Genomic DNA, 24,384 nt, shown 5'->3' with positions numbered 1-24,384 from the left:
CCCTGAGATGAATAAAAATGGCTGGATATTGCTTCATAACTCTTATTCCACAAATGTAATATTAATCATTCAGAATGTTATGTGTAAACTAGTGAGCTCACATATAACATATTATTGTCAAAAAGTTTATTACAATTAGGCAGCACTGTATTATTGTAAATCACATTATGCATTTTTGTGTGGCTGTTAATAGGGATGTTGGGATGCCACTCACAGCAAAACCAGCGGCTGATGGTTAACCATTCATAAAAAGTATTTGCTGAACCCCACAAACTGCGCAACAGCACATTCGTTGTGTGGCGAGTATAGGATGACACACACACTTGAAAAAAATTAAACAGGACACTTTTATCATTGCTTTTGGTCATTTATTAAATCTGAGCCCAACAGAATGAGAGAATTGCACACTATCCTGTCAGCTTTGCTGAGGGTCATGCTGTTTATCTGTACTTGTCGCTAATGGCGAGAGTCAGGGCAACCAGGAACTTGTCCATGCACACATGGACCTCTGGGGAGAAGTCTTTTGGGAACAGCATGGCCATCACCACAAGGATGCAGTGGGACAGAACCTGGGAATGGAAAACATGTACAATACGTTAAATGGATCGCTTTAAGTGATTGGAGGGAAAAAAACATCCTTGTTTAGTCAAATCCCAAAAATGAATTTGTTGAAAGTGTTAAATGCTGGTTGTAGTCATAACACAAAATGAAATATTTTTTTCAGAACTTCTGATGGCCAACAGGGGCGATCTTCAATACCCTACAAGGAAATTATGCACTAATCTAATGAGTAATACAAAATGTTTTGAACTAAATAAAATGCAAAGCTGGGGCACTCAAGTCACGTGACTTGACTTGAGTCAAGCTTAAGTTGCCAATTTTAAGACTGGGGATGAGCTTGGCTAAAACGTATGGAACACTCAACCTGTCTTTGACGGAGGGCTGTGCAATTAATCAAAATTCAATTACAATTACATTTATTACACTCCACAATTATAAAATCGCCATAAATGTAAACAAAAATAAAAGATTATTCGTACTAATTTTGAGTTGTTTAAATGTATATATTTGCACATTTGTTTTATTTTAAAATGACTAATTGAATAAAAATCTTGTTTGACCCAAAAGAAACTTGGATAATTATAGTATTTCTATGACATTTATTTGTCGTCATACTTTCTTGTTTTTTGCGCCAAAAAGAACAAATGATCGGCCTAATAGTGATTTCAATGATTACCAAATTAATCATGATTCATATTTTTTTAAATAATCGAGCAGCCCTACTTTGACTTGTTATTCATGAGGCTTGACCTGGCTTGAACCACATGACCTGACAAGTCTTGTTTATGTTTGACATTTGACAAGACCGTGCGCCATTGACTTTGTTTCGGAAAGCAAATTCCTTTTCAACCTTTCCATACGCTATGTATGCTAATTTAAGGATTATGATTTTAATAAAATCGTGAAAAAGGAAAGGTTTGCAACTAAAAAAATAAAAAAAATACTGAGCCAGATTATATGACTTGACTTGTAACTTGATTAACTCAGATAATGGCTTTACTGGTGTTTTCCACAATAACTTGGACTCACTTGAAGGTTATGTGACAAACTCCCACCAATATGTCCTATTGCGATATGACACGTTGAACGAGCTCTTTCAAAAAGCCACAAATGAGTTGAGAAGCGTGCGCCCACCTTGAAGTTGGCGGGATCCACTCTCAAAGTGAAAGCGTGCAGCTCGCTGAGGTTCAGCAGTCCGCCGGTCAGGTCGTCGATTTTGCCCACGGCTTCGCTGACGCCGCCCATGATCACCTTGCCGTGCTTCTTGACCGGAGCGGAGTTGACGCTCAAGTCCTTCCAGTGGGAGAAGTAGGTCTTGGTCTGGGGGTACACAAAGATCATCCTGCCAAGGCACACAAACCTCATCAAGGAATTGCAATGTGACGTGCGTCTCGGCTTTGCTGGGCTCGTATTTACCTGGTCAGAGCTTCGCTCCCAATGAGATCTGCCTTTTTGGATGCCAGAGTCCAGAAGGCCTTGACTGTTTTCTTGTCCTTGGTGGTTAGACTCATCTTGGTGCTTTGGCTGAAAGTTGAATGCCCCGAAGAGGGCAGAATTGAGCATTTATATGCAGTGTGGCAAGGGGCCACAGGCACACACCCCAGATATGATGTGGCTGCCAGCTGGATTGCATCCAAGTGGTGCAGATTGCAGAAGATACAATACACTCCCACCACCACTGCTGAAAAAAACCCCATAATATTACGATTAGACAAAAAGACAATTCAATTATATTTATTTGGTTTCACCGTAATATCGGCCCTCTAAAGAGAAGCCATAGCTGTAAAGTGGCCCGCCACAAAAATGGGTTTGACAGCTCTGCCTTAAAGCTGCTCTTTGTAACAATTTGCACAAAAATATATTTTGCAATTTGATCATTTATGACTGAAACCTCTCCTAATTGATAGATTAGCACATTAGCTGTTCACAATGAATACCTTTGCAAGCCACTGGCTAATAGTTTCTAGACTGGATTTGGGTTCGAATTGCTCTCTTTGTCTGCGGATGTGATGTCATGTGGGCATTGTGTATGTGAAGAAGGTTGTGTGCAGTTTCATTTTTCAGCCACAGGTGGCAGTAGTGATTCAAATTGAATTATCTGCATTCAGTAACTTTAATCAATGGCGGAGGCGCGTGGTGGCCAGGGGTCAGCCCAAGGTCGGCATGCAACCACTTATTTAGACATTTCAGGTATGAACTTATATGAGTCATGGTTTCACCCTGGCCACCCCAATGAAAAATTTCTGGCTACGCCCCTGACTTAAATGTATCCTACAATGCAACTTTGAAAAGTAGTGAACAATTTATGATGCGTTGCGCGGATTGGAGTGAAATGTCTTTGGTACAAGTAGAGTAACACATCATAACGTGGATGGATGGGCATAAATATGCGCTTGTCAGAGCTCAAACATACTGTATCTATACTGTTACTATGTAAAGTCCACCAGCTGACGTTGCTCTGTCTTGTACATAGCAACATTGATGTAATGCAAAATTATTTTTCATTTGACTAATGACTGAACTCTATATGTGTAAAAATCCCTATGGAGTGATTACGAGATTGTGGAAAGAGTGAATTATTCCAAACAAAAAATACACGACACATTCATCATTGCTTTTGATCATTTATTGAAACCGGGGGGGGGGGGGGGGGGTCCTTACTTGTAAGGGTTTGATCCCATTCTGATTCAGTTTTCTTCAAGATGGACTTGGAAAATACTTTTATTGGTCTCTATGTCATAAACTTTATTTTCCAACTTTTTGCAAGACTTTCTACAACCCAAGAAAACATGAGTCCTGAATCTCAACAGACTGACACAGACTAAAGGTAAATAAATGTCCTTTGCTTTTCTCCCCTGTTATTGTATTTCTGTTCAATTTTCAGCTGTTCAAACCTGATGTGACGTGCTTCTGGTCTTGGCTGGCGACATATTTACCTGGACAGACCTTCGCTCCCGATCATGTCAGCTTCCAGAAGGTCCTGACGGTTTCTTTGTCCTTGGCGGTGAGACTCATCTTGGTGCTTTTGCTGAAAATGAAAATGCCACTATGGGGACACAACGGAGCTGTTATATATCATGTGGCGGGTGACAGGCACACCCCAGATATGATGTGTGCCTGCTGGATGGTATCCAAATGGTGCAGGCCATATAGTACACATCCGCCACATCAGCAAATGAAAAAGTAAATTTTATGTTCTGGGTCCATTTTTACCTGGGAAAAGAATATCCTCGGAATGTTATTCCAGCCAAAAAAGAATTAAAAGAAAGTTAAAATATTATACAAAGATGTGCATGTTTCTGCTGGAACCTGTGCAAATGCGGTGGCGGCATCTACTGTTTCACAGTTCCAAGATCCAATCCTTTCAAATGTGCATTTACGGAATCATTAAAACCGCACAGAGTGCTGTTAGTTTGTGGGTCTAGTGTGCAAAACATGCGTGCCAACGCAGTGGGTTTTGTGAGCAAACACTTGTCAGACACACGCAGCACTCTTATCAGCTTACGTGCACCGCACTTGAAAAAAAAAGAAAAAAGAATACCTGATAAGCACATTTTCCCCGTGGGGATACAAGCACATTTTTGACCTTGTCATGCACCAACAAAACCACCAATAATTGATTCAAATACTTTTATTAAGTAAGTAAAAATATGAACATTAATTCATGGGGAAATTTGTGAATTTTATTTGGCTCCTGACCAGCAACAAGGTTACAATGTGCAATGTCATAATAGCATCAAAAGAGCTGTATCAAATATTCTGCGTTCATTTTGATTAAGCTTTATATTTGTTTGTAGTGTTTGTTGTATTGGCTGTCTAAATATTTCTCCCCTGTAACTTTAGCTAACAAAAAACATATGTGTCTATCTATTCTCTTAAAAAAAAAAAAAGACTGCAGATATGAGGATGAGTGCTTCGGAGAGCAAATGAATGTTAGGTTTATGTATATGCGTCACAATCAGAGGTTTTAACTGGTTCGTAGCCAAGTTGAGGAGACGTAATGGGCCCCCAGTTAGAAAACTACTTTTGAAAAGTAATATTGTAAATCAAAAATGAAGTGTAATGCTAGAAAAGTTTCGATTATTTGGCAAAGAAAACCACCTGTCATCCATTTCCCATACAACTTATCTTGACATGAGGCGCGTTTAAATTGGAGCCTTATTCCGTCCGTTGACTTTGAGACTGGTCACCAGACATAGAAAATGAAATCTGGAGAATTAAAAATGTTTATGCTCTGGCACCCTCTAGTGGACATCATAATACTGTACATCAGAACAGCCATAATAAAAGCACTACACGCCAATGACCCTACGTCTTCAAACGGAGTTCATTCACGATTTGGATGTAATAAAGTAATACAACACATGCAAAACAATTGTAGTGCAACTAAAATAAGTGTAGTTGTGGGTTTAATTGACTTAGGTGTGCTAGTGTGTGTGTTGGGCCTCAGTCTGCTCCTTTGTGACGGGGAATTCCAAGGAAGTCCTGAAAAGAGGGTTGGCCTCCTCTTGCACCTCTCTGATTGGCTCTTTGCGCTCCCCCGCGATTGGCTTGCTGTGCTCCTCCGTGACTGACTTGTTGTTCTCCTCCACGATTGGCTCACTGGGCCCTTCCGTGATTGGCTGCCTAGCCACCGGCGCGTGGATCCGCAGCTGTCCGTCCTCCATGAGAGAGCAGGACAGTCCGGACAGGTCCAGGTGAGGCGAGAGGTGGATCCTCTGCTTGAAGCCCACCTGCGAGGCCGCCGAGGAGGCGAAGGAGGCTCGGGAGGAGGGAGAGGAGCAGGAGTGAGCTTCCTGAGCGCCCGCTTGCTTGGTAGCCATCACCAGCAAGCTGCGTCCCTCCAGTTTGACGCTGATGTCGCCGGGGGCGTAGCCGCGGGCGTCCAAGGTCACCAGAAGGTCGTCGAGCGGCGAGGCCTGCTGGACCTGATCCTGCCGGACTTGCCGCTGCGTTTCCTCTTGTTCGCCTTCGTCTTGGTCGCCCATTCTGAGAATATCGGAAAGACGTCACTTGAAATTCAAACTCATTCAATTTGGACTGAATGTGACTACACTGATTTGACGTGTCTGCCCATCTACTTTTCTGCCATCCATTGATCTAAATCTGTCAGTCCCGCCATTTACTTCATCATCCATCCATTCATCTATCATTCCATCCATTCACGTACCTGCGGAAAGCGGAGGCCATGAGGGGTGAATTGAAGAGTCGAGATCCATCCTTGAAGAAACTGTCGGCCAGCTCCACTTTACGGTTGAGCAGGTCCTGGCGTAGCGAGGAAAGGGGCCACAGGAGCCCTCCCTGGCTGAAGAAGGGGTCATCGCCAAAGAGGCTGCTGAGGGCTGCGTGTCGAGACATGAGGTTGACACTTGTAGAGCGGAAACTAACTCAGCTGGACGTCTTGTTGGGTTTCTTCTTGAGCTTGTTCTTCTGGCTTGTGTGGTCTTTCCTCGCCTTAATATACCTCCGCTATGCCGGCCCCCCGCTTCCTTGGTGCTATTTACAGAGCATGAGCTCAGGGCTGCTCCCATGTGTCACCCAGGGAAGGGATACCCTGGGAGTCGTCAGATGGCTCAGCAAGGCTCATGGCGACATCTTGTTTGTGTTTCGACTGAGTCACAACAGGTGGCATCGCAATATTTCAAGACGAGAAACTCCCCCAGGCGAATTTGTGGGACAAATGAAGACAACCACTCTCGAATCTTCTGGACTTGCCAGGTTATTGTGACTTGGGCAAATTGAATCAAGAAAACTTACCATGTTAAATAATTTCACTGAATATTAGGAGTGTGCCAAAAAATCGATTCTCATAAGAATCGCAATTCTCATTCAGTCTGATTCAGAATCGATTTTAAATGACCACATTAGAGAGTAGAAGGAAAAAGTCACGATCAAGTTATTCCAATAAAAGTTGTTCTTTTGCAGTGTGGAGTGCCGCGAGTAGCGCGCTAATTAGCATTAGCAAGTCAGACTGGAGTAGATCATTACAATTCCTTGCACATCTGTAGATTGAAGCAAAAATCATTGTCAATCAAAAATCGACCCCGAAGCGTAAATCGATTCTGAATCGAATCGCACACCCAAAAATCGGAATCAAATCGAACCGTGAGACATTCAAAGATTCCCACCCCTACTGAATATCATTGTGTTAGTCTGAATGCATGGGGAGCTTTGACGGTATCACGTATGTATGTGGGGAGTACGTATGTGGAGCAGGCTCGCTTTAGAGCACCTCGTTGTCATGGCGGGGAAAAGCTCCATGATGACCTGAGTGGATATACAGCATTCCAAGGCTTTAAGCAGAGATATGAAATATAAACATGTTTGTCTGTGCATGTGTAGGCAAAAGAAAGATGCTAGATGTAGTAGCATCCATTTTCTAGGTTGTTTGATTGACAGTTGAGAGGTGAACGGGATAGTCTACTTTGATTTTCCATCATTTTAAAGCCTCATTTTATATACTTGACTTACTCAATTTGGCAAGGTTTCTCTCTGTGTTGTGTCAAACTTAGAAGACATCTATTTTTACTTTACAGAAAAGTAATATCGTCTATGTGAAATGGAAATTGAAATGTTTTTGCACCCCAAAACAAAATGTCCCGTTCCCCACTCCCCTCACGCCATTAAAGTCTTAATAGTCATCTTAAACACATGCGAAGCGAGCAGCTGTCAAGAGTAACTAACAGCTGGCGGCCACTAAGCACAAATTTAGGTTACAAGGTCTCATCGCCGCCATCTTGAGGCATGAGCTCAGCATGTTGGCATCCTGCATGCTAACGTTACAAGGAGCGAGCGTCATGAGTATTCACTGCTGTCTGGTCAGAGGGCTCGCACCAAAAGTAGCTTCTCATGTCATACGTAATATACTTTTGGGGCTCCTTGTTTTCAAGAATAGTTCTTTAAGGTGACATAAAGTGAACACAGACCCATCCGTTAAAGCTTTATTAATTTATCTAGCAAAGATAGCAAGCTAGCTTATCTATCGGTATATGTATATTATATAACATTACTGTTTTGATTAGGGGTATCAAAATGAGTGCGTTATTTTGAGTTAATTTAAAGTTCCTTTAACACATGATTACTGACCACCCCTTACTTGGAAAGCCTGTATTGGGGAAATTCCAGTCGCAACACGTCAATATTTAGCAGTAATACATTTAATAATAATGCATATATTTGTGGACACTGCTGTATTTTCCAAATTTTTAAATGTGCAGAATTTCACCAATTACTTCATGTTGAAGATTAGATAGCTCTTAATATGAAAAGAAAAATGCACTGAGCTGTCACCAACGTCTTACAAATGCCATTATGCCGTCTAGTGGCAGAAAAATGACCTCAACACAAATCAATAGCACACTCGTTTTGTACAGTACAGTACGTTTTAAAAATGTTAACACTGGAGAACCCACGGGGTCAAATTTGGTCCCTGCTACCCAAATTTATTTATTTATTTTTCTAGTGTATGAATATTGAACTGACATAAGCAGTGACAAGATGGCTGGCAACATGCTGTTTTGTTGAACTGGAAATCTATCCAAACAAAATCATCTTTTCTGTAAACCATCAGTTGGTGAAATTGTGTATATTTTGTTCATCTATTTGGTATTAGCTTGCAGAATGCCCAAAGGCATGGTTTATATATATATATATATATATATATATATATACTAATAAATTCATTCAAATACATTTGCACATTTGAAATCCAGTTCTAACACGCAATAAATAAAGCAAAACACTTTGTTCAATGTAGCTGTGTCTTTAAGTGGTTATTTTCCTGAATTCAAAATAGTTTACATTGACAGTGTTTGTTATTATGTTTCTTCGAAATTATACTCCTAAATCCCGATGGGTCAAATTTCTTCCAAATCCTAAATTAGAGAATAAAGGGTTAAAATTGACTAACTTGATATTTTGGTGTTCAGTGGAGTAATTTAATGCATAGTTCACAATTTTCCAAAGAAGAAAAGGGATCTTGGGTTCTCCAGCGTTTTATAAGTGTATAAAATGCAAATATGGCTGTGTAAATTATAATGTCAGTGTCAAAAAAAAAAAGGCTACTGAAAACGTGACTTGTACATTTAATAAAATATTTTGAATGGTAACACTTGACTACTTTTATTTTTTCTTTAGTATTAGCATTAGCTTACTTAAAACATTCCCTCCGGGTTCAAAGGGATTTTTAATGATGGTAACAAAGTCTAATTCCAATGGAGACAATTAGGATCGAATCACTGTATGATGCCTCAAATAGTCTATCCACATCAATAAACTTAACCCATAAATGTAAATTTTAGCTTGTAATTTATTTTTACAATAAACTAATACCGTACCAGCCAGCGACGTTTAACGACAGGCAGAACAAATCAATAAATACTCTAAATAATAGAGTATAAGTAAAGTTCTTCCACTAGATGGCAGAAGATCCAATAGGTTAAACTTGTAGCCATACGACAGAAGACGAGCGTTGTGTTCTACTAAACAAGCCCGATTCACTGGATAGGTTTTGTTAATAAAATGGTATAATAATTATTTCAATATTTTTTATGTGCTGTGTGATTTTTCTCATATAAAATGGGTGCTTAGTTCAATTATGGTTGGGGAAACACCGTTGTCACATTTTAGACATGACAAGCCACTTGGTACAAACTTGGAATTGTATTGTCACTTTGAAATTCTGCAGTTGAGCGTTCTAATTTAAAAAAAAAACAGTCAAACGAGTTTGGGCTTCTTCTTTTTTTAAATTTTGCATTTATTGATGACAAGCACACAGTAAAGACATGCTGCTGCTGCCGTCTGTTTTCCGGGAGTTTTTTCCTCCGCCTGTTTATCTGTATTTCTCAGCCAGGGCCAGAGACACAGCGGCCAGGAACTTGTCCATGCACACGTGCACTTCGGGGGTGAATTCGAGGGGGAACATGCTGGCCAAAACCACGAGAATGCAGTGGGTGAAAATCTGTGAAGAAGAGCATAGCGCCATGTATCATTACGTTGCCAGCCGCACACTTTTTTCATTGTTGGAATATTTTAGTTTACGAACAATATTCTTGTAAGTAGATTTTTTATGCCTCTGGGGTTTTTGAATACATTTCATTTGACTTGATGCTTTATTTGCAAAAAAAAAAAGAAGAAGAAAAAAGTATCTTTGTTCATTTATAGCAGAACCTAGTCACAAATACTGAAAGTTGCTCATAACTGCAGTCGTTTGCTGTTTTTCGGAGAGGATCAAGAAAATATGTGTAAGTATTTTTACATATTGTCCACATTGTGATTATTGATGCTATTTGTTGTGTTGTTTTGAATTAAGCTAAGCACAGTTGTTTGTTTGACTTTGTTTTGTGTTCAATTTTTCACCGCCTGTTGCCAGTTGCGTAGGTTTACCTTGAAGTTGGCGGGATCCACTCTCAGGGTGAAGGCATGCAGCTCGCTGAGGGACATGAGGCCTCCCTTCAGGTCGGCGAGCATGTTCACAGCTTCGCCCACGCCGGACATGATGGCCTTGCCGTGCTTTCTGACGGGTGCGGAGCCGGGTCCCAAGTCTTTCCAGTGGGAAAAGTAAGTCTTGGTCTGAGGGTACACGACCAGCAGCCTACACAAGAAGAAGAAGAAGTCATGAATACGGACGCCAAAAAAATGTGAGCGTCCATCTGAGGCCTACCTGGACAGAGCCTGCATGCCGATGTCCTCGGTCTTTGGGGACACTTTGTCCCAGAAGGTCTTGACGGTCCTCTTGTCTTTTTCGGTGAGACTGGTCATCTTTGCAGTTGCTATGAGTGCTGTGATGCTACTGAAGTGTGGCGGGGGGCTTTTTATAGGCGAAAAAGCACGGCCGCACCCAGGACCGCCTCCGACGAGATAGGCCGCCGCACGCCTAGCGAGGAGATAACCCAGCATCTACTCATTGTGCCTCGCAGCGACACACCTCAGCCTCAAGAAAATCTAGCATGAGCAACTTCGAATGACCTCAAACTCATCTCTTGTCTGCTTATTGGTTATTGTTTCAAATGTCAGAATTCACGATTTTTGCCAGTAAAACCAAGCAACACAGATCATTCGAGTATCAATGGCAGTAATCCTGCAATCAATTGTTTCCGTCACCAAAAAGTTATGACCAGACCCGTATAAGTTTGTGAAAGACGAATCTTCAGGGTTACAATACCATCTGATATTAATTTAACTGTTCCTATATGGATTCAGTCAGAAGTAAAAATCGGAGCACATTTAGATCATTTTCAAATATTGTCACGTTTTTAGCAATAAAATATCAGAAAGTACAAATTTGCGCATATTGTATGTGTGCGAATGGAATACCAAAGTAAAAAAAGCAAACAAACAAAAATGATGGTTGTATAGAGCATAAAAAGTAAATTGCATGTACACTTAAATACTTTGTTTATTCCCTCTCTAAATAAAAAATAAAATAAAAAATTGTTCAACAATGACTTATGTGTGCAGTCTTAATCAAGCCAATATGAGCTTAACCTACTAGCTTGGTAGTTTTTTTTTAACCAATCCATTTTTAGAGTGAAGAGATGTCCGCATCAATTTTGCTGGCGAGTGATCGCAGTTTTCTGACATTAGATAGGAATTATTTGTCATGACGAAATTGGATTTGGATGACTCAGCGTTGGCAGAGGCCTGAGCTCTGCTGATTCTAAACATGGCCAGCACAAGCAGCTTTCCCAACCCTAATCACTTGTTTTATTTTTTTCTGAAAATAACCGAGTCATTATACATAAATGTGACCACTCAAACTGGTTTATTGGTGGACCAATCAGGACACATTTTGTGTCACGTGTGCTTTTCCCTGTGATGAAATCAAATCATATGACAACCTTTAATGGCAGTTAATCAAGAATCTTTATCGTCATTATGCAAGCATAACAGAATTTTCCGCAATGACCTCCTCGGTCTTGCCGGTGTTCAAGACAAGGTTATTGTTTGAACACCAGTCTGTCAGGTGGGTCTCATCATTCAGGTGAACCGTCTCCCTGTTGCCGGGTGTATGGAAGCGTGCAAGGAAACTGTTTAACCCTATAAAGCCTGAAGCATGAACCATGAGAGGAAATTCGGATTCTTTGTAAATAGAGTATTTATTGGTCCTTTTGAACAAACGAGCAAAATAATTTGAAAATCTACTTCCACGTGACTTTGGATTTGTGTCATATTTGATACATCCGGTCACAATGCTTGTACGTTTATAAACATATCAAACATATTAGTATTTCCAAAAATCTGAAAGAACATTTCCCACTATTAACTCATTCACTGCCATTGACGGCTATAGACGTTAAAAATTCATTTGAACTTTTTCTATTAGTTGAACATTTTTGCCCACTTTTGTTAACAAGAGTATGAAAACCTAGATTAATTTTTTTAGAAATACAGATATAAAATGTGTGATTAATAGTGAGTTAACTATTGAAGCCATGCGATTAATTACAATTAAAAATTGTAATCGCCTGATGCGATTTAAAGATTTTTTTTAATCGTAATTAATCACATGACGTCACTAGTTGACTCACAATTAATCACAAATTGTATATCTGTTTTAAATGTACAATAAAAAAAATAGGTTTTCATACTCTTGTTAACAAAAGTAGAAAAAATGTTAAACTAATAGAAATTGTTAAAATTAATTTTTTACGTCTATAGCCGTCATGGGCATTGGGGTAATAAAAGCCGTAGTAGTCCGCTTAATCTCAATTGGAATCAATTGCGGCTTGGGAGATACATAGAAGTGCAAATGTTTAATAGTTCAGCCCTGCTGAACTGAACTAGCGCTAGTGACTGAGACACGGACGCAAACAAAAAAAAGCTAAAAATAAAATAAAATAAAAAAGCCGAGAGCCCTGCAGCTGCGTACACATGCGCCGCCATGCCGCCATGCATTTCTACCTCAGCCAGACCAGAAAAGACAAGTTCTCGTGGAGGCCAGCCTGAAGAAAACCAAACAAAGTGTGAGGCTGCTTTTGTTCAAAAATGCATGTATACACATAAACAATATAACTTTCTCTTTCTGACTGCATTATTGTAGAGTATTTCAAAGACGACGTACCAGATTTCAAATGTAGGCTTTTAAGCCACATTTATATTATTTTCAGATTGTGACTCTTTTTTTTCTTTTTTCTTTTAGCATCTTATCTGTCCTGCAGCTGCTGGGGAGGACCCGCTCAAGTGACACTGCAGATAATTCCAAATGGTCTTTGCAGTGTCAAGTTACTAATTGCAGTACAAGTCATCAAATATGGTAGATGTTTTGTTGGTAAACAAACATGAGGTTTTATAATGTACTAAAAAAAAAAGAAAAAAAAAGGGGTGGCCACATATGATTTATGAATTGATCTCATTTCATTTCATTTGTCCAAATTTTTTAAAACTGATGGACTAAGATATACAGTATTTGTAATTAAATAAATAAAACTTTTATTTAGCTTACGGAGCTTACCTTGCAATCTAAAGGAATCACCACTATTGATTTCTCTGCAACATTTTCTGTCTTCATCGGTAAGAATGCAATTATAAATACTCTTCCATATGGTATACATATGGTGCTACTCAGAGATTTCATCTGCATCATGTCAACTTTGAAATGAAAGTAAAGCACGTAAATCTAACCTTTGTAAATTATGATTCACGATACTGAGATAATATACTCAGAATGGTGGATGCAAACAGTGAAGGTCGTTCTTTGAGAGGCTCTCATTACCCCCTACAGGGATCCTGGCACAAAACACGCACTGATAAGTATTTTTAGCGGAAAAAAATAACCTAAGTTGTCAGTCCCGGTGGCAACGCAAGATGGCTGCCCTCTGGCTTCGTATACAGTATACGTCCATGGTTGCCATTCATATAACAGAATAAGTCATGACTCCCGCCAAGTATATCAGATTTGCATTCAATGTAGCAGTTCCACTAAATAAGATCATTTTTGTTTAAATGAGGACAAGACCCTCATTATTTCAGTACTGATACTTTTTGGGGACATTTTTGTTTGCCCGTGTGCCATGAGATTTTACTAGTGTGTCAATAAAGGTTGGCAAACAGTATCAACAGCATTCGTGCACTTTTGTTTACATGCTAATGTGACTCAGCTAGCATGAGAGCGTTATCTCACTGACTCCTCCCAAAGACAAGTGGATTCTTGAGAACACTCTTTTTGCTCCGAGTGCATCAAAAGGGTGTCGTGCTCTGCAGTGGGCCCCCCATATTGCTTGCTTGGGGATCAGAGGGGCGGTGGGGGCGACTTTAAGAGGATGCAAAGAGCCCATATGAATGCCAATGATGTGTCATGCATTACTCGACAGGGATAATTAGCAGTTTTGTGTTGAGATGATCCAGTATGGAACTAATACATTTAGATCAGCATGATCTGTTTATATGGGAAATGTGCTAAATGTAATAATGACAATGCATGAGATTTTTATGGGGCTCAATGAGAAATGCTGTTTTGTAGTGAACGATGTTCAAACTGTACTTCATCGCCACCTTCTGGTCATTTCCAGAATCGACTGGATTAAACATGAACTTGCAGTATTTATTAGTCCACATTCCTGTATTGTCAAGCATAATTTGCAGTGTATCTGTCTTTTTGTTCTTCTTGTTTTGACGTTTTAACCTGCAATATAGCAGTATGGTTAAACAATAATTGCATTTTTAAATTCTGTGAAATATGTTTACACATATAGTACATACTTGGTGTGTACATGTCTAGTAACTGTGTTTGTATACTTTTATATTTACAAAAGTGGCTTCCTATTTCCCCGAACAGAAATGTTGCACTTAAACAAAGCACAAAAAAAACAAACATCTGCTAATGTAGAAAACACTATAACAATTACAGGAGCAGAAGTAAAACACTTTATTAAATAACAACAAAATATAACAAGCTTCACATATAAAAAATAAAATATGAGAGGTAGAAAATAAATCACTTCTTCCTGAACCTCTTCATGAATGCCACCTCGTCTCTGTTCCTGATGCCGTAGCTGAAAAAAAAAAAAGAGTCAAATATTGATCTAAATAATAACATTTAAATCAAGTTCATATTCACTTACTCTTTCAGCCTCACGCGATCGTCTTCCAGTTTTTCCCCCTGAAACACCAAATTATAACTTCTCCAAGTATACCTCCTGTGAAGGCATTTTCATTATTATTTTTTAATATTCTGTATATTGTGACATGTAAAAAGAGTTTCAGTGGTTTTGTTTGTTACCAGCTGATGTGCCTCACACCGCCTTCACGTTGCTGTTTCAGCTCCACAAACCTGCGAATGGCTTTCTTCAGGTCCAGTACGCTGGCGTCTTGTACCACCACAATGGCTAAAACACAAAGAAAAATAAATTACCCCAAATACTGTACTGTACGAAAATAATTCATGAGGAAACATATTAGTATATTGTATTTAATTGAAATAATAAAAATACAGTAACATTTTTGGGGAGAAAAAAATAATGAGATTTCAAGCAGTTATATGGTTTTCGACAAATAGTTCCATATTTTCACAAATTAATAATGATAAAGAAAAAAATCAAGGAAAAAAATGAGAAAATTAAGCTAAAATGGATACTTTTAAAACATGGAACAGAAAATGACTCATTTTATCAATATTTATAGAGCCACAAGTGATGATAAAATAATTTAAAAAAACATACGCATGATTTCACCATCAGCCTTTAAAACCTTTACTGTCATGGCCTGGCCGTACTCCAGTGCAATCTGAGAATTGATTTCCTCCAACGTCACCTGCAAAAAAGAGAAACTGGTGCTGAACTTGCATGCAATTTTTCCTGGTGCTTGGAGACCTAAAATTGTTCTTTCTTTTTTTCTTTTAACTTCTCCTCGTCCTTTAAAATATGGTTGTCAGTGACATAGACCATGTGTTTTTAAGTCAATCTAAAAGATCGAGAAACTTATTAAAATAGTTTTTTTTAAACAGCCTGACAACTGTTTCTATTATTTATCACGGTGGCCTTGTTAGGCAGGTGTCCTAATCAGAAAAGTTGTACTTGAACGCACCATTACGACTCGGAGGTTTCGCTTCATCTTGGATCTTTATCTCATGAGCAAGCGCGCAGGCTGGATAGAAAACAAATACATGTACCTGAATAGGAAGATCGCAGAGTAATGGATCTTGTACGAGGCGAGCGAGTCCCTCCTCGAAAATATCCATAATGTCAGCGTGAGTAAACGACTCCGCATCTTCTTCCTCCTCAGTTATGTCTGGCATCGTTTGCGCTTCTTCTTCTTCCTTCACATTTTGTCCACCAGCGGCCTCCTCGCTCGGTTTCTCCATGACAAACTTCGATTTGTGTTACAACTAGTTTAATTTGTCGGAGATCGTTTCATTTGAAACACCGCCAAAGATTGTCGGTAAACACAAAATGTATGCGCTGCAAATAAAACACCGGAAAGAAAGTGTTGTTCGTGTGCATGGTTCCGCACAACTTCTGTTCCGTGGCTAAGATGTTTGTATAATATTGTACTGGCGGCCGTCAATTAAATAGAGAAATAAATGTGTTGGGTGAATTTTTGGCACCACAGTCAATTTTGATCTCATGTTGGCATACATTCAGCCATATTGAAAATTTACCAAAAATAATAATAATAATTATAAAAAGTTTTTTTTGTGTGATTCAGACCCCAAAAAAAAAATCATTTTGGTAAATGGACAATGTTTTATGCACACAGGTAAAAAAAAAAATCTAATTTATAATCTCATAAACATTTTCTTTTAATTCTCCAGCTATGAGAAATGTAAACTTTTAAATTACAATTTAGAAAGCATTTTTAATAATTTCCAACACTCTTTGTGATTTACCAAATCGTGCTATTATTTGTGCTTGCAAACCTTTAAAATAAGTCTTAAGTGCTGTATTATTATTCCAAAGGATAAATTGCACTTTTGGGTCCATGAAATCTAGAAATTTTCAGTAGCATGTGTATCCTTAGCAGCAGCACTCTTACATGCTATTTTGAATTTCCTGTATCAACTATTGTTGTTAAAATGATGCAAATTTCGCCACTGTGGGACTAATAAAGGTTGTCTCAGTGAATCTGTATGAATTTTAGGGGTCCTGAACACGACACCACAAAGAATCTGACATTTTGGGTCAATACACAAACTCCTACTAGGGAATTTGCCCCAATTGGAAGAAGATGGAATAGTCCAGAGATTATAGCACTTGAAAGGAACATTGTAGATTTTGATGTTTTGTTTTTTTGTGAATTAAGACTGCAACAATAACAATTGCTTTAAAAGAAAGAAAACTTTATTCATCAGTTGGTTTGAGATGTTTAGGGGCCTCCGGAAATCTGGTTGCCCAAAGCAGTTGCTTGTTTGCCAACTGTTAAGTCCGCCCCTGCTTGTAGCCCATCAAATAGGTGAGGGCGTGACGTCCGAGGGGGGACCCCACAGGGTCTGGGCCCTCCTGCCCATGGTGAGGATGCCGGTGGCGTGGTTCCGGGACCCGTGCAGGAGTTGTTGGAGACGGCTGTTGAAGGCGCCATCGTCTTCCGTGCGCTTACCTAAGGTCAGGATGCCAGCGGAGGCGTCCGCCGGCTCCCTGCCGACCCCTCCCGAGCGGCACAGCAGCAGGTGCAGGCGACACGCCCGTGAAGGTTGCCTGCAGCACTCGGCCGACAGGCTGTGAGCGTCACAGACAGCCTCGTGGGACAGTAGCATCAGCGCCAGCACCACAACGGACACCTTCTGCAATCGAGGAATACAGATTAGTGGTGGAAACTGAGCTAGACTTCGGTGGAGATTTTGTTTTCATTTTTAAAAAGTCCTGTTGAAAAATATATTCAAGCAATGCATTAAACGATAATTAAACGCTGAATTTAAAAAGTGGGGTTGGCGAAGTCAGTTATAGTATCCCCCCAAAAATAATTTGAATATAATATGAAAAAATTATTAAATTGAAAATTCAAATTTAAACTACATGAAAATTAAATATTTTAAAATAGATTAAAAAAAATATTTAATCAAAATATTAAATAAAAGTGTGTACATATTAAGTAGCATGTGTAGATATTAAAATTAATACAATGCATAAAAGCTATGTATTAAAAACAAATAGCTGTAAAAATATGTATCAAAGAAAATGTAGAATATTAAGAGAAAACATTTTGAAATATTAAAAAACTACAACCCCAAAAACGTATTTTTAAATTTCATTGAAAATTACAAAAAAACTAAAATTTAAACAGTGCTGCAAAAATAGAAAAATAAAAACCCAAGCGAAACAAGGTTCGGTGTGCCTACCTTGTTGCATGCGTTCGACCCAGGCAACATCTTTAGTTTGGTGTTGAACCACGTCATCTTTTGGCTGCTGTTTCAGGGGGGAATCAGCTCTTTTATATGGCTTTGTACTGAACATGACGTAAGTGACCCCGGTTTTGCTCATCTCCCTGCCGTTAATTAAATCTCGTGGAGTAGATCATCTCCAGGACTCTTGCCTCCAATACAGGTATGTCCTTTGTTGTGGCAGCCAGTTGGCTTATTAACACATGCCATGATGGCCAGTAGTGAGAAGTCAGGCTAATTAGCTGCACAGAATTACAAATTACTTACACAAATATCAAGATGGCCTTTCTTTAATAATACGAAGCTCATTCACAAGGTTGCTTAATTGGCTGATTTCCTTACAGTGACACACTACATTTAGCTGGCAAATGCTTATTTTGGGCCCTGGAATGAGACGTCATTATGCAGTTATTGTTTGCTGCCACCTGATGGACAAGCAAAGCACTGCTGCATTTTATTTCTTCATGCGCCAGGTATCTATAGGGGTAAGGTATTTATTAGAGCTAGGATATTAAATACTATGCTTTGTCATAGTTTCTACGGCGTTCACAAATGTGTTTATTTTGAATAATAAATGGAGAGTAAGTGCTTTGCAACGCATATGCTTTAAATGCCACCGTAAATGTCAGATTTCACGTAAAAAAAGAGGTACAGTATGTAGTAGAGGTTGGGGTTTAATCGAATAACCCATTTACTCAAATCGAAGTATCAGGTGTTTATAAGAGTTTAGGCATTGATTATTTGCATTTGTAATAAAATGATGGCAATAAACAGGCATTTATTTGAGGCATTGTGTTTACTCATTGGAGTGGATGACAGGCCTGGTGACTAATCTGGTAACTAAACTGGTGACGGTGTCTGCTTTAGCTGAAGCCCTAGACAGCAACATGTGTTTACTGTATTAGGTGTAAGGGGTTTATTATTGAGAGTTTTCCAATAAAACAAATGCATTCAATTTACTGCATAAATGTTTCCAAAATGTTTGCTGCACTTTTCTTTAAACCTCATTTTATCATCTGTAGCGACTAACCTTGGGTCCTGTAGTCGCCGTGGATGTTTTTGACATTGCTCCACTAAGCAAATATTTGTCCACAAAAAAAAAAAGGCTTCAATGGCTCAATCCAAAACGTGGCATAAATTATGCCGCGAAGTGCAAATTTTATAACTGAAATTCAATTTGTGAAATTAATGAATATATGAGTGTATGTTTGAGCAAAATGTTTGACCGAGTGCGAAAAAAACCGCATCACCTTCCACTCCATCAGCCTAATCACCTACACCTGTGCTTAAAAAGATTAGGGAGGGAGGGTGGAGAGGTCCAGGCAGTGCCTACACTGCCACCTGTGGTCATCTACCGCAAATACAAGCAAAAATAACATGTAGCTCCTACATTATCTGCTTTACCATCTTGCGTTAGACACGTCTGTCGCAAGTATAGCATGGGCGAGAGTTTCACACCAGCGTCGTTTCCGGTCACTGATGGCCGCGTTCCAACACTCGCACCCCAACCCCTGTGCCCCACAACCGCGCGCTCCCGTCCATCGGCGACAAGAACTGGGACGCGGCCAACACGTCGCAAACAGGAAACGGAAAACAAACGAGATGCGTCCATATTGCAGTAGAAGCCTCTCTGGGTTTTATTTACTCATCTTCGGAGAGTAGCTGATGCTTAGTGGGGTAACGTGTTCATTCGTGAAAATAAATATACATATTTAAAACGTTTTGCACACCCACATTGCGCTTTAAAGCAGGCACACTCCGAAGCCACGATTGGAGAAAACATGTTGAACTATTTTTGACTGGAGCATGCTGAAAATGAAAATAAAAAAACGAGATATAAGAGACATTTAAAACAATGACACCACTTTTAATGGGTCACTTCAAGGAGATTTAACAGAGTCTGATACACATGTCATTCTTTTTCACACATCCATTTTTGAGTTTTGTTGGACCCTGGTGTTGAGGAGCTAACCCATAATCCCTCATTGCAGTCCCTACATTAGGCGACTGCCAAACAATCACAAAACGTAGAATTAAAAGTAAAAACAAATATCCATAGAACTAACAACAATTAGAACAGCCAACATTCGTGTCTACAGGAGTCTTTGCATCATCCCTTATAACTTTTTAAATAATTTACATCTAGATTTACTATACGTTGTGTTGAGTCTTCTGATCGTGGTTGTTGGTAATTGAAGCGAGTCCTCAGACCAAACAAATGAACACGACCTGTGCCGGAAGAGGACTAAAAAGTGTGAAGAAATACAATACAGAGGCAAAATGTGAACTGACCCCAAAGGAAAGCGGTCATGAGGTGCAGCCTGTACCCACAGAGAAGAATAAGAGTAGAAGGTGGAGTTGTGTGATAAAAGAATGTCACACCGAGAGGGAACTTTGAAGATAGCAGAAGAAGGAAACAAATCGGGAGTAATGCATGCGGACTGGGACGTCACACTTAAATCTAAAGCTAACTAAAATATATTTTTTATAAACCCAAAACAATCATTTAGAAATAATATGTAATTATGTAGCCTGATGAAGTTGTATTCCAACATCATAATCATGAAGAAATACTTAATTGTATTAATATATTATAATAATGATATATATTACAATATTATTATTTTACTGACTAAAGATTTGGATCTGGTATGCAATATTGGATTATTTTAACTTTCACTTTACATTATGCGTGAAAAATTAGTTCAGTGGATCTTTGGACCAAAAATATCACCTAAATAAAATAAAAAAAAATAAAAAAAACAAAGAAACCCTATACATCCTAAAAAAAAAGGCTTAATTTTTTTTGCATTTAGTCAAATAAGAATTCACACAATGATGACCGTAAAACCTAAAAAAAAAAAAAAAGCAACAACTAAAGCATTACTCAACAAAATATAATGATCGCTTTACGTTTGACTGTTTTTAAGTCTTACTTTTAAGTTACTTGTGTGCCTTATTTGCACACAAATTATGCTAAAATGTTGCTAATAAAAAACATTTGCCCTCAATTTAACCCTGCCAAGGCCTGATTCTCGGATAATGCTGAGGCATGGGGTGTGGCAAGAACGATTTTCCCCTTCCTGATCTACTTGGACGGATCGGGTCAGATCGGATCAACTATCTGTGGAGAGTGTGCTGTGATCATCTTGAGTACACCACAAGATAAGAACAGGCAAATGGCCATTTTTTTCTTGTCATGTGTGAGCTCTCTCTCATTTGAAAAGCTAATAATAATTAAAAAAAAAAACGGTATGTGTGTAGATGGCTTTAGTTAGTGCCTCAGGGTTCCTGTTTAGGACCATTGTCTTCAGTACAATTTGTATCATTTCCACCAGGGAAAATTCATCCACCACATCAATTCTTGGATGGCATTGTGTTCCACTTAACAAATGACCACTGTGTCTTCTATAGTGTCTTTTAAAGAAGACAACTAAAAAAGCAGCTAAAAACAAATGCTGGGAAAATCGATAGGCTGAAATTAACGTTTTTAGGACATGGTCTGTAAATAGGAATATGAAACTTAATAAGATTTTCTTCTGCTCTCTCGATTCTGACCTTCACACTTGTGTCTCGCTTCTAACGCGACGAGTCTTCCTGCTCCTCCTCATCATCATCATCATCATCTGGCTGACGCTATCCTCCATCTCTAATTGTTTACCGCTCGCCACTTCTTGCATCGCTTCCAGACCTTCCCCCTCGTCTTTCTCACTCTCTCTCGTGTGTTTGTCTCCGTGGGCACAGGCTGTGGGTCAGCAGGGTCCCGCCGTATCGCTGCTGAAGGTCGCCTTCTCCGTGATGGAGTCCAAGGGTCCGACTGCCCGATGCTGCTGGAACTGGAAGTGCGGTGGCAAGGCTGGTGGGGGTGTGTAAGCGGGTGGTTTTGGAGCAGTTTGAAGCAGTGGGGAATGAGGTCCGGTCCAGGGTTGGGTTTGCGAGGGGGACGGCAGCGGCGAGGCTTTGGCCTGAGGCTGCGTCTGGTGTTGGTGGAGGTATGGCTGATGATGCTGCAGCTGAGGGGAGGACGCGCCGTTCTTGCTGAGGCCACAGGACTGAGCCGCACAGTGGATCTGACGTAGGGTGTCCAGTGCCTCGCTCTTGGCGTGCTTCAACAGGTCCGCCTGGCCCTGCCACAAAAAAAACATTCAAATCTGATTCATATGCTCTCACTAATTGTGAATCCCTGTGGTGGCTCGAGACTGGGCCCTGCCACGAATCCCAAAAATCAGCATGCCGTTGACGCCCCCCAGCCTCCCCCCTTTCCTAACATCAGTTTGTAGTTGCCTGTAGATGACACAAAATGGCGGCAACACACTTAAAACTGAGAGGTAGCTGGGGAAAAAGGGCGTTCAAATATCCCAAATGACAAAGTACAGAGTTAAAACAAACATATACAGACTGGTATTTAGGGGTGTGAATTGCCTAGTACCTGGCGATTTGATTCGTATCACGATTCATAGGTCACGTTTCAATGCTCATTAATCCCGATACGAATCAAAACATTTATTATTGCGTTTTTTTAAAAACCTCAAATTTAGAAAATACTAATCAGTAAACTTGTACATGCACACTGTAATATTTGTATAAAAATGTATTTATTAATCTGAAAATTCTGGCTTATAACTGAGCCACTGCATTTAACAAACAGGTTGCAGTTTGTTTCATGTTTGAAGAGCAATGAAATCAAATATTAAGGCTTAATGTCCCATTAATATAACATTCTTCCATGCTTACTATGTGAATCCTACCCCTAAGTAAGTCGTTTTGTTGAATATTCCCATAAAAAATGTATGTTTAAAAATCGATTCGGCCGCATATCGAATCGTTTTGAGAATTGCGCGCTGTAATATCGCGATATATTGCCGAATACATTTTTTCTGACACCCCTACTGGTATTCCATTTGGACGGATTTATCTACTGTGGTCTGTAACAACACATACAAAGAATAATCTGCAGCAACAGTTACACCATGCATGTAATAATGTACAAAATTGTAAACTTGCTGTTGTTAAAAGAGATTCAGGCATTACACACTGAAATGAAGGACGATACTTTGAACAATGCTGCAATGTTAGCAAAAGTGACGATAAATGTTTGCCAGAAGTAACTTTATAGGGTCACTACCAGTAAGAGACACACGGGGGCAGTGTAGCACCACTAACACAAAGCGCCCTGGTCTTATGCCAGCTTTTCTCCAGCGCACTCATGAGGCCATTACGTCCTACAACATTTCTGCTGACTGTTTGTTGTCATACGGGGAGGAAAGTGTTGATACAGCTACGCAGTCCTTGCCAGGAAACCTATAATAATAAAAAAAATGTGTCTCTGGGATGCCTTGCACAACAATCAAGTTTGAAATTAAACAAGCAAAATTAATCTTTAGTGATCTGACCATTACTAGTGAAAATAGTATACAACCGTGAGTCAGCACTTCTGTCCCACTGCTACTGTACTCTGCTCGACATAATTCTTGTCTTTCGTGTGTTGCTACAGACACCTTGCACAGACATGCACATGCTGCATCACCCCAAAAGCTCGCCCCTCTCCCTACCGTGAGCTCCAAATTGTGAGTCTGCACATTTTCCCCTCCCACCGAACTTCACCCGGGATTGACCTACTGTGCTTGGCGGGGAAGCGTGCCAGCCAGGCCCGACCCGCTGACCAGATGTCAAAATGGCATGTAAAGGTAAAATTCTGCGCTGCAGGTGGACCTTTCGAAATGAAACTCCCCGACACGCGCAAGCATGAATAAGTCATGTGTTTATGTAAGTCGTGACTCACCAAGCATGAAATACGACGGCGACGGCGACAAGTTTTGCCTCTGGAGAGCGATGAAGACGCACTTTAGCGTGCGGCGATCCGCGGGGGGCTAAACTCGAGTAGCAGGCAAAATCCAACCACTTTATCCTCACGAAATCCCTAATCCCCCTCGTTTGTCCAAAATCGGACCCTCTCCTTAATAGACTCATTTGTCTCGTTACAATTAATGTCAAATTTTCTTAAAGATACAGGAAAAATACAGTCTCACTTAGCGTCATTAAATTTAGTAGGAATTTCTAGATTACATTTGAAAAAGAGGATGGAATGCTTTGTTAACTTTGTGTCGTTTGGACAAGGTCACTTTAGAGTGTTTCTTCTAAAAGAAAAAAGAAAAGAAAAGAGAAGGGCGCAGCGGCGATTATGTTTTGTAACATCCTGACTTTTGATGAATGAACTACTTGAGGCCATTTTTTGACAGAAAGATCACCAAACATTGTTTTTCTCTGAAATATTATTGCATAAATTGTTGACATATGGTATACAAGGTGTTGCACATCAATGGGTTGCCAGTAAGATAGAAAACAATATGTTGAATTCAATAGTAGGCAATCAAAACACAGTTATGTAAATTGTGGGGTGCCCCAGGGTTCAATTCTGGGGCCAGTACTTTTTCTTCTTTATGTGAATGATATTACAACCATTTCGAAATTTTTCAAATGTATTTTGTTTGCAGATGACTTTATTTTATGCC

General features: G+C 39.6%; 6 protein-coding genes across 10 annotated transcripts in view; all 6 read right to left on the bottom strand.

Annotated features, from left to right (window-relative positions):
* Nucleotides 1–346: 346 nt before the first annotated feature.
* On the bottom strand, nucleotides 347–2,145 carry LOC147181368 (hemoglobin subunit alpha-1-like). The gene is made up of 3 exons (XM_086086938.1): nucleotides 1,978–2,145; nucleotides 1,696–1,903; nucleotides 347–569 (listed from the first exon to the last, which is right to left on the bottom strand). The coding sequence occupies exons 1-3, from the start codon at nucleotides 2,070–2,072 to the stop codon at nucleotides 441–443; spliced, it is 432 nt and encodes a 143-aa protein (XP_085943064.1). The 5' UTR covers nucleotides 2,073–2,145; the 3' UTR covers nucleotides 347–440.
* Nucleotides 2,092–6,003, bottom strand: LOC147181367 (uncharacterized). 3 transcript variants are annotated; one of them, XM_086086911.1, is made up of 4 exons: nucleotides 5,732–5,962; nucleotides 3,775–5,550; nucleotides 3,498–3,607; nucleotides 2,092–2,239 (listed from the first exon to the last, which is right to left on the bottom strand). In XM_086086911.1, exons 1-2 carry the CDS (start codon nucleotides 5,917–5,919, stop codon nucleotides 4,989–4,991), a joined length of 750 nt encoding a protein of 249 aa, XP_085943037.1. In that variant the 5' UTR covers nucleotides 5,920–5,962; the 3' UTR covers nucleotides 2,092–2,239; nucleotides 3,498–3,607; nucleotides 3,775–4,988. The 3 variants fall into 3 exon arrangements, with proteins under 3 accessions (XP_085943037.1, XP_085943054.1, XP_085943048.1); XM_086086928.1 differs by lacking the exon at nucleotides 2,092–2,239 and having other exon boundaries at nucleotides 3,265–3,607; nucleotides 5,732–6,003; XM_086086922.1 differs by lacking the exon at nucleotides 2,092–2,239 and having other exon boundaries at nucleotides 3,265–3,589.
* A 3,282-nt stretch (nucleotides 6,004–9,285) lies between these two features.
* LOC147181366 (hemoglobin embryonic subunit alpha-like) lies at nucleotides 9,286–10,388 on the bottom strand. The gene is made up of 3 exons (XM_086086901.1): nucleotides 10,223–10,388; nucleotides 9,946–10,153; nucleotides 9,286–9,520 (listed from the first exon to the last, which is right to left on the bottom strand). Exons 1-3 carry the CDS (start codon nucleotides 10,318–10,320, stop codon nucleotides 9,392–9,394), a joined length of 435 nt encoding a protein of 144 aa, XP_085943027.1. The 5' UTR covers nucleotides 10,321–10,388; the 3' UTR covers nucleotides 9,286–9,391.
* Nucleotides 10,389–14,401: 4,013 nt separating this feature from the next.
* On the bottom strand, nucleotides 14,402–15,963 carry snrnp25 (small nuclear ribonucleoprotein 25). Of its 2 annotated transcripts, none has more exons than XM_086075647.1 (5): nucleotides 15,668–15,963; nucleotides 15,219–15,309; nucleotides 14,780–14,885; nucleotides 14,622–14,696; nucleotides 14,402–14,552 (listed from the first exon to the last, which is right to left on the bottom strand). In XM_086075647.1, exons 1-5 carry the CDS (start codon nucleotides 15,857–15,859, stop codon nucleotides 14,495–14,497), a joined length of 522 nt encoding a protein of 173 aa, XP_085931773.1. In that variant the 5' UTR covers nucleotides 15,860–15,963; the 3' UTR covers nucleotides 14,402–14,494. The 2 variants fall into 2 exon arrangements, with proteins under 2 accessions (XP_085931773.1, XP_085931782.1); XM_086075656.1 differs by having other exon boundaries at nucleotides 14,831–14,885.
* Nucleotides 15,964–16,939: 976 nt separating this feature from the next.
* On the bottom strand, nucleotides 16,940–19,285 carry hcrt (hypocretin (orexin) neuropeptide precursor). 2 transcript variants are annotated; one of them, XM_086075679.1, is made up of 3 exons: nucleotides 18,903–19,285; nucleotides 17,831–17,897; nucleotides 16,940–17,275 (listed from the first exon to the last, which is right to left on the bottom strand). In XM_086075679.1, the coding sequence occupies exons 2-3, from the start codon at nucleotides 17,885–17,887 to the stop codon at nucleotides 16,940–16,942; spliced, it is 393 nt and encodes a 130-aa protein (XP_085931805.1). In that variant the 5' UTR covers nucleotides 17,888–17,897; nucleotides 18,903–19,285. The 2 variants fall into 2 exon arrangements, with proteins under 2 accessions (XP_085931805.1, XP_085931794.1); XM_086075668.1 differs by having other exon boundaries at nucleotides 17,831–19,285.
* A 200-nt stretch (nucleotides 19,286–19,485) lies between these two features.
* The window catches only part of LOC147181363 (inactive phospholipase C-like protein 2), a 73,139-nt gene continuing 68,240 nt past the window's right edge, over nucleotides 19,486–24,384 (bottom strand). The window contains exon 6 of the mRNA XM_086086846.1: nucleotides 19,486–21,999. Coding sequence (XP_085942972.1) covers nucleotides 21,625–21,999 — 375 coding nt within the window. The 3' untranslated portion in view covers nucleotides 19,486–21,624. The remainder of the gene's footprint in view (nucleotides 22,000–24,384) is intronic.

Source organism: Leptonotus elevatus, chromosome 1, assembly GCF_054856555.1.
Source record: "Leptonotus elevatus isolate MCC_2025b chromosome 1, RoL_Lele_1.0, whole genome shotgun sequence".
In the NCBI taxonomy this organism is placed as follows: Eukaryota; Metazoa; Chordata; class Actinopteri; order Syngnathiformes; family Syngnathidae; genus Leptonotus; species Leptonotus elevatus.
This window is presented reverse-complemented; position numbering and strand designations above follow the sequence as displayed.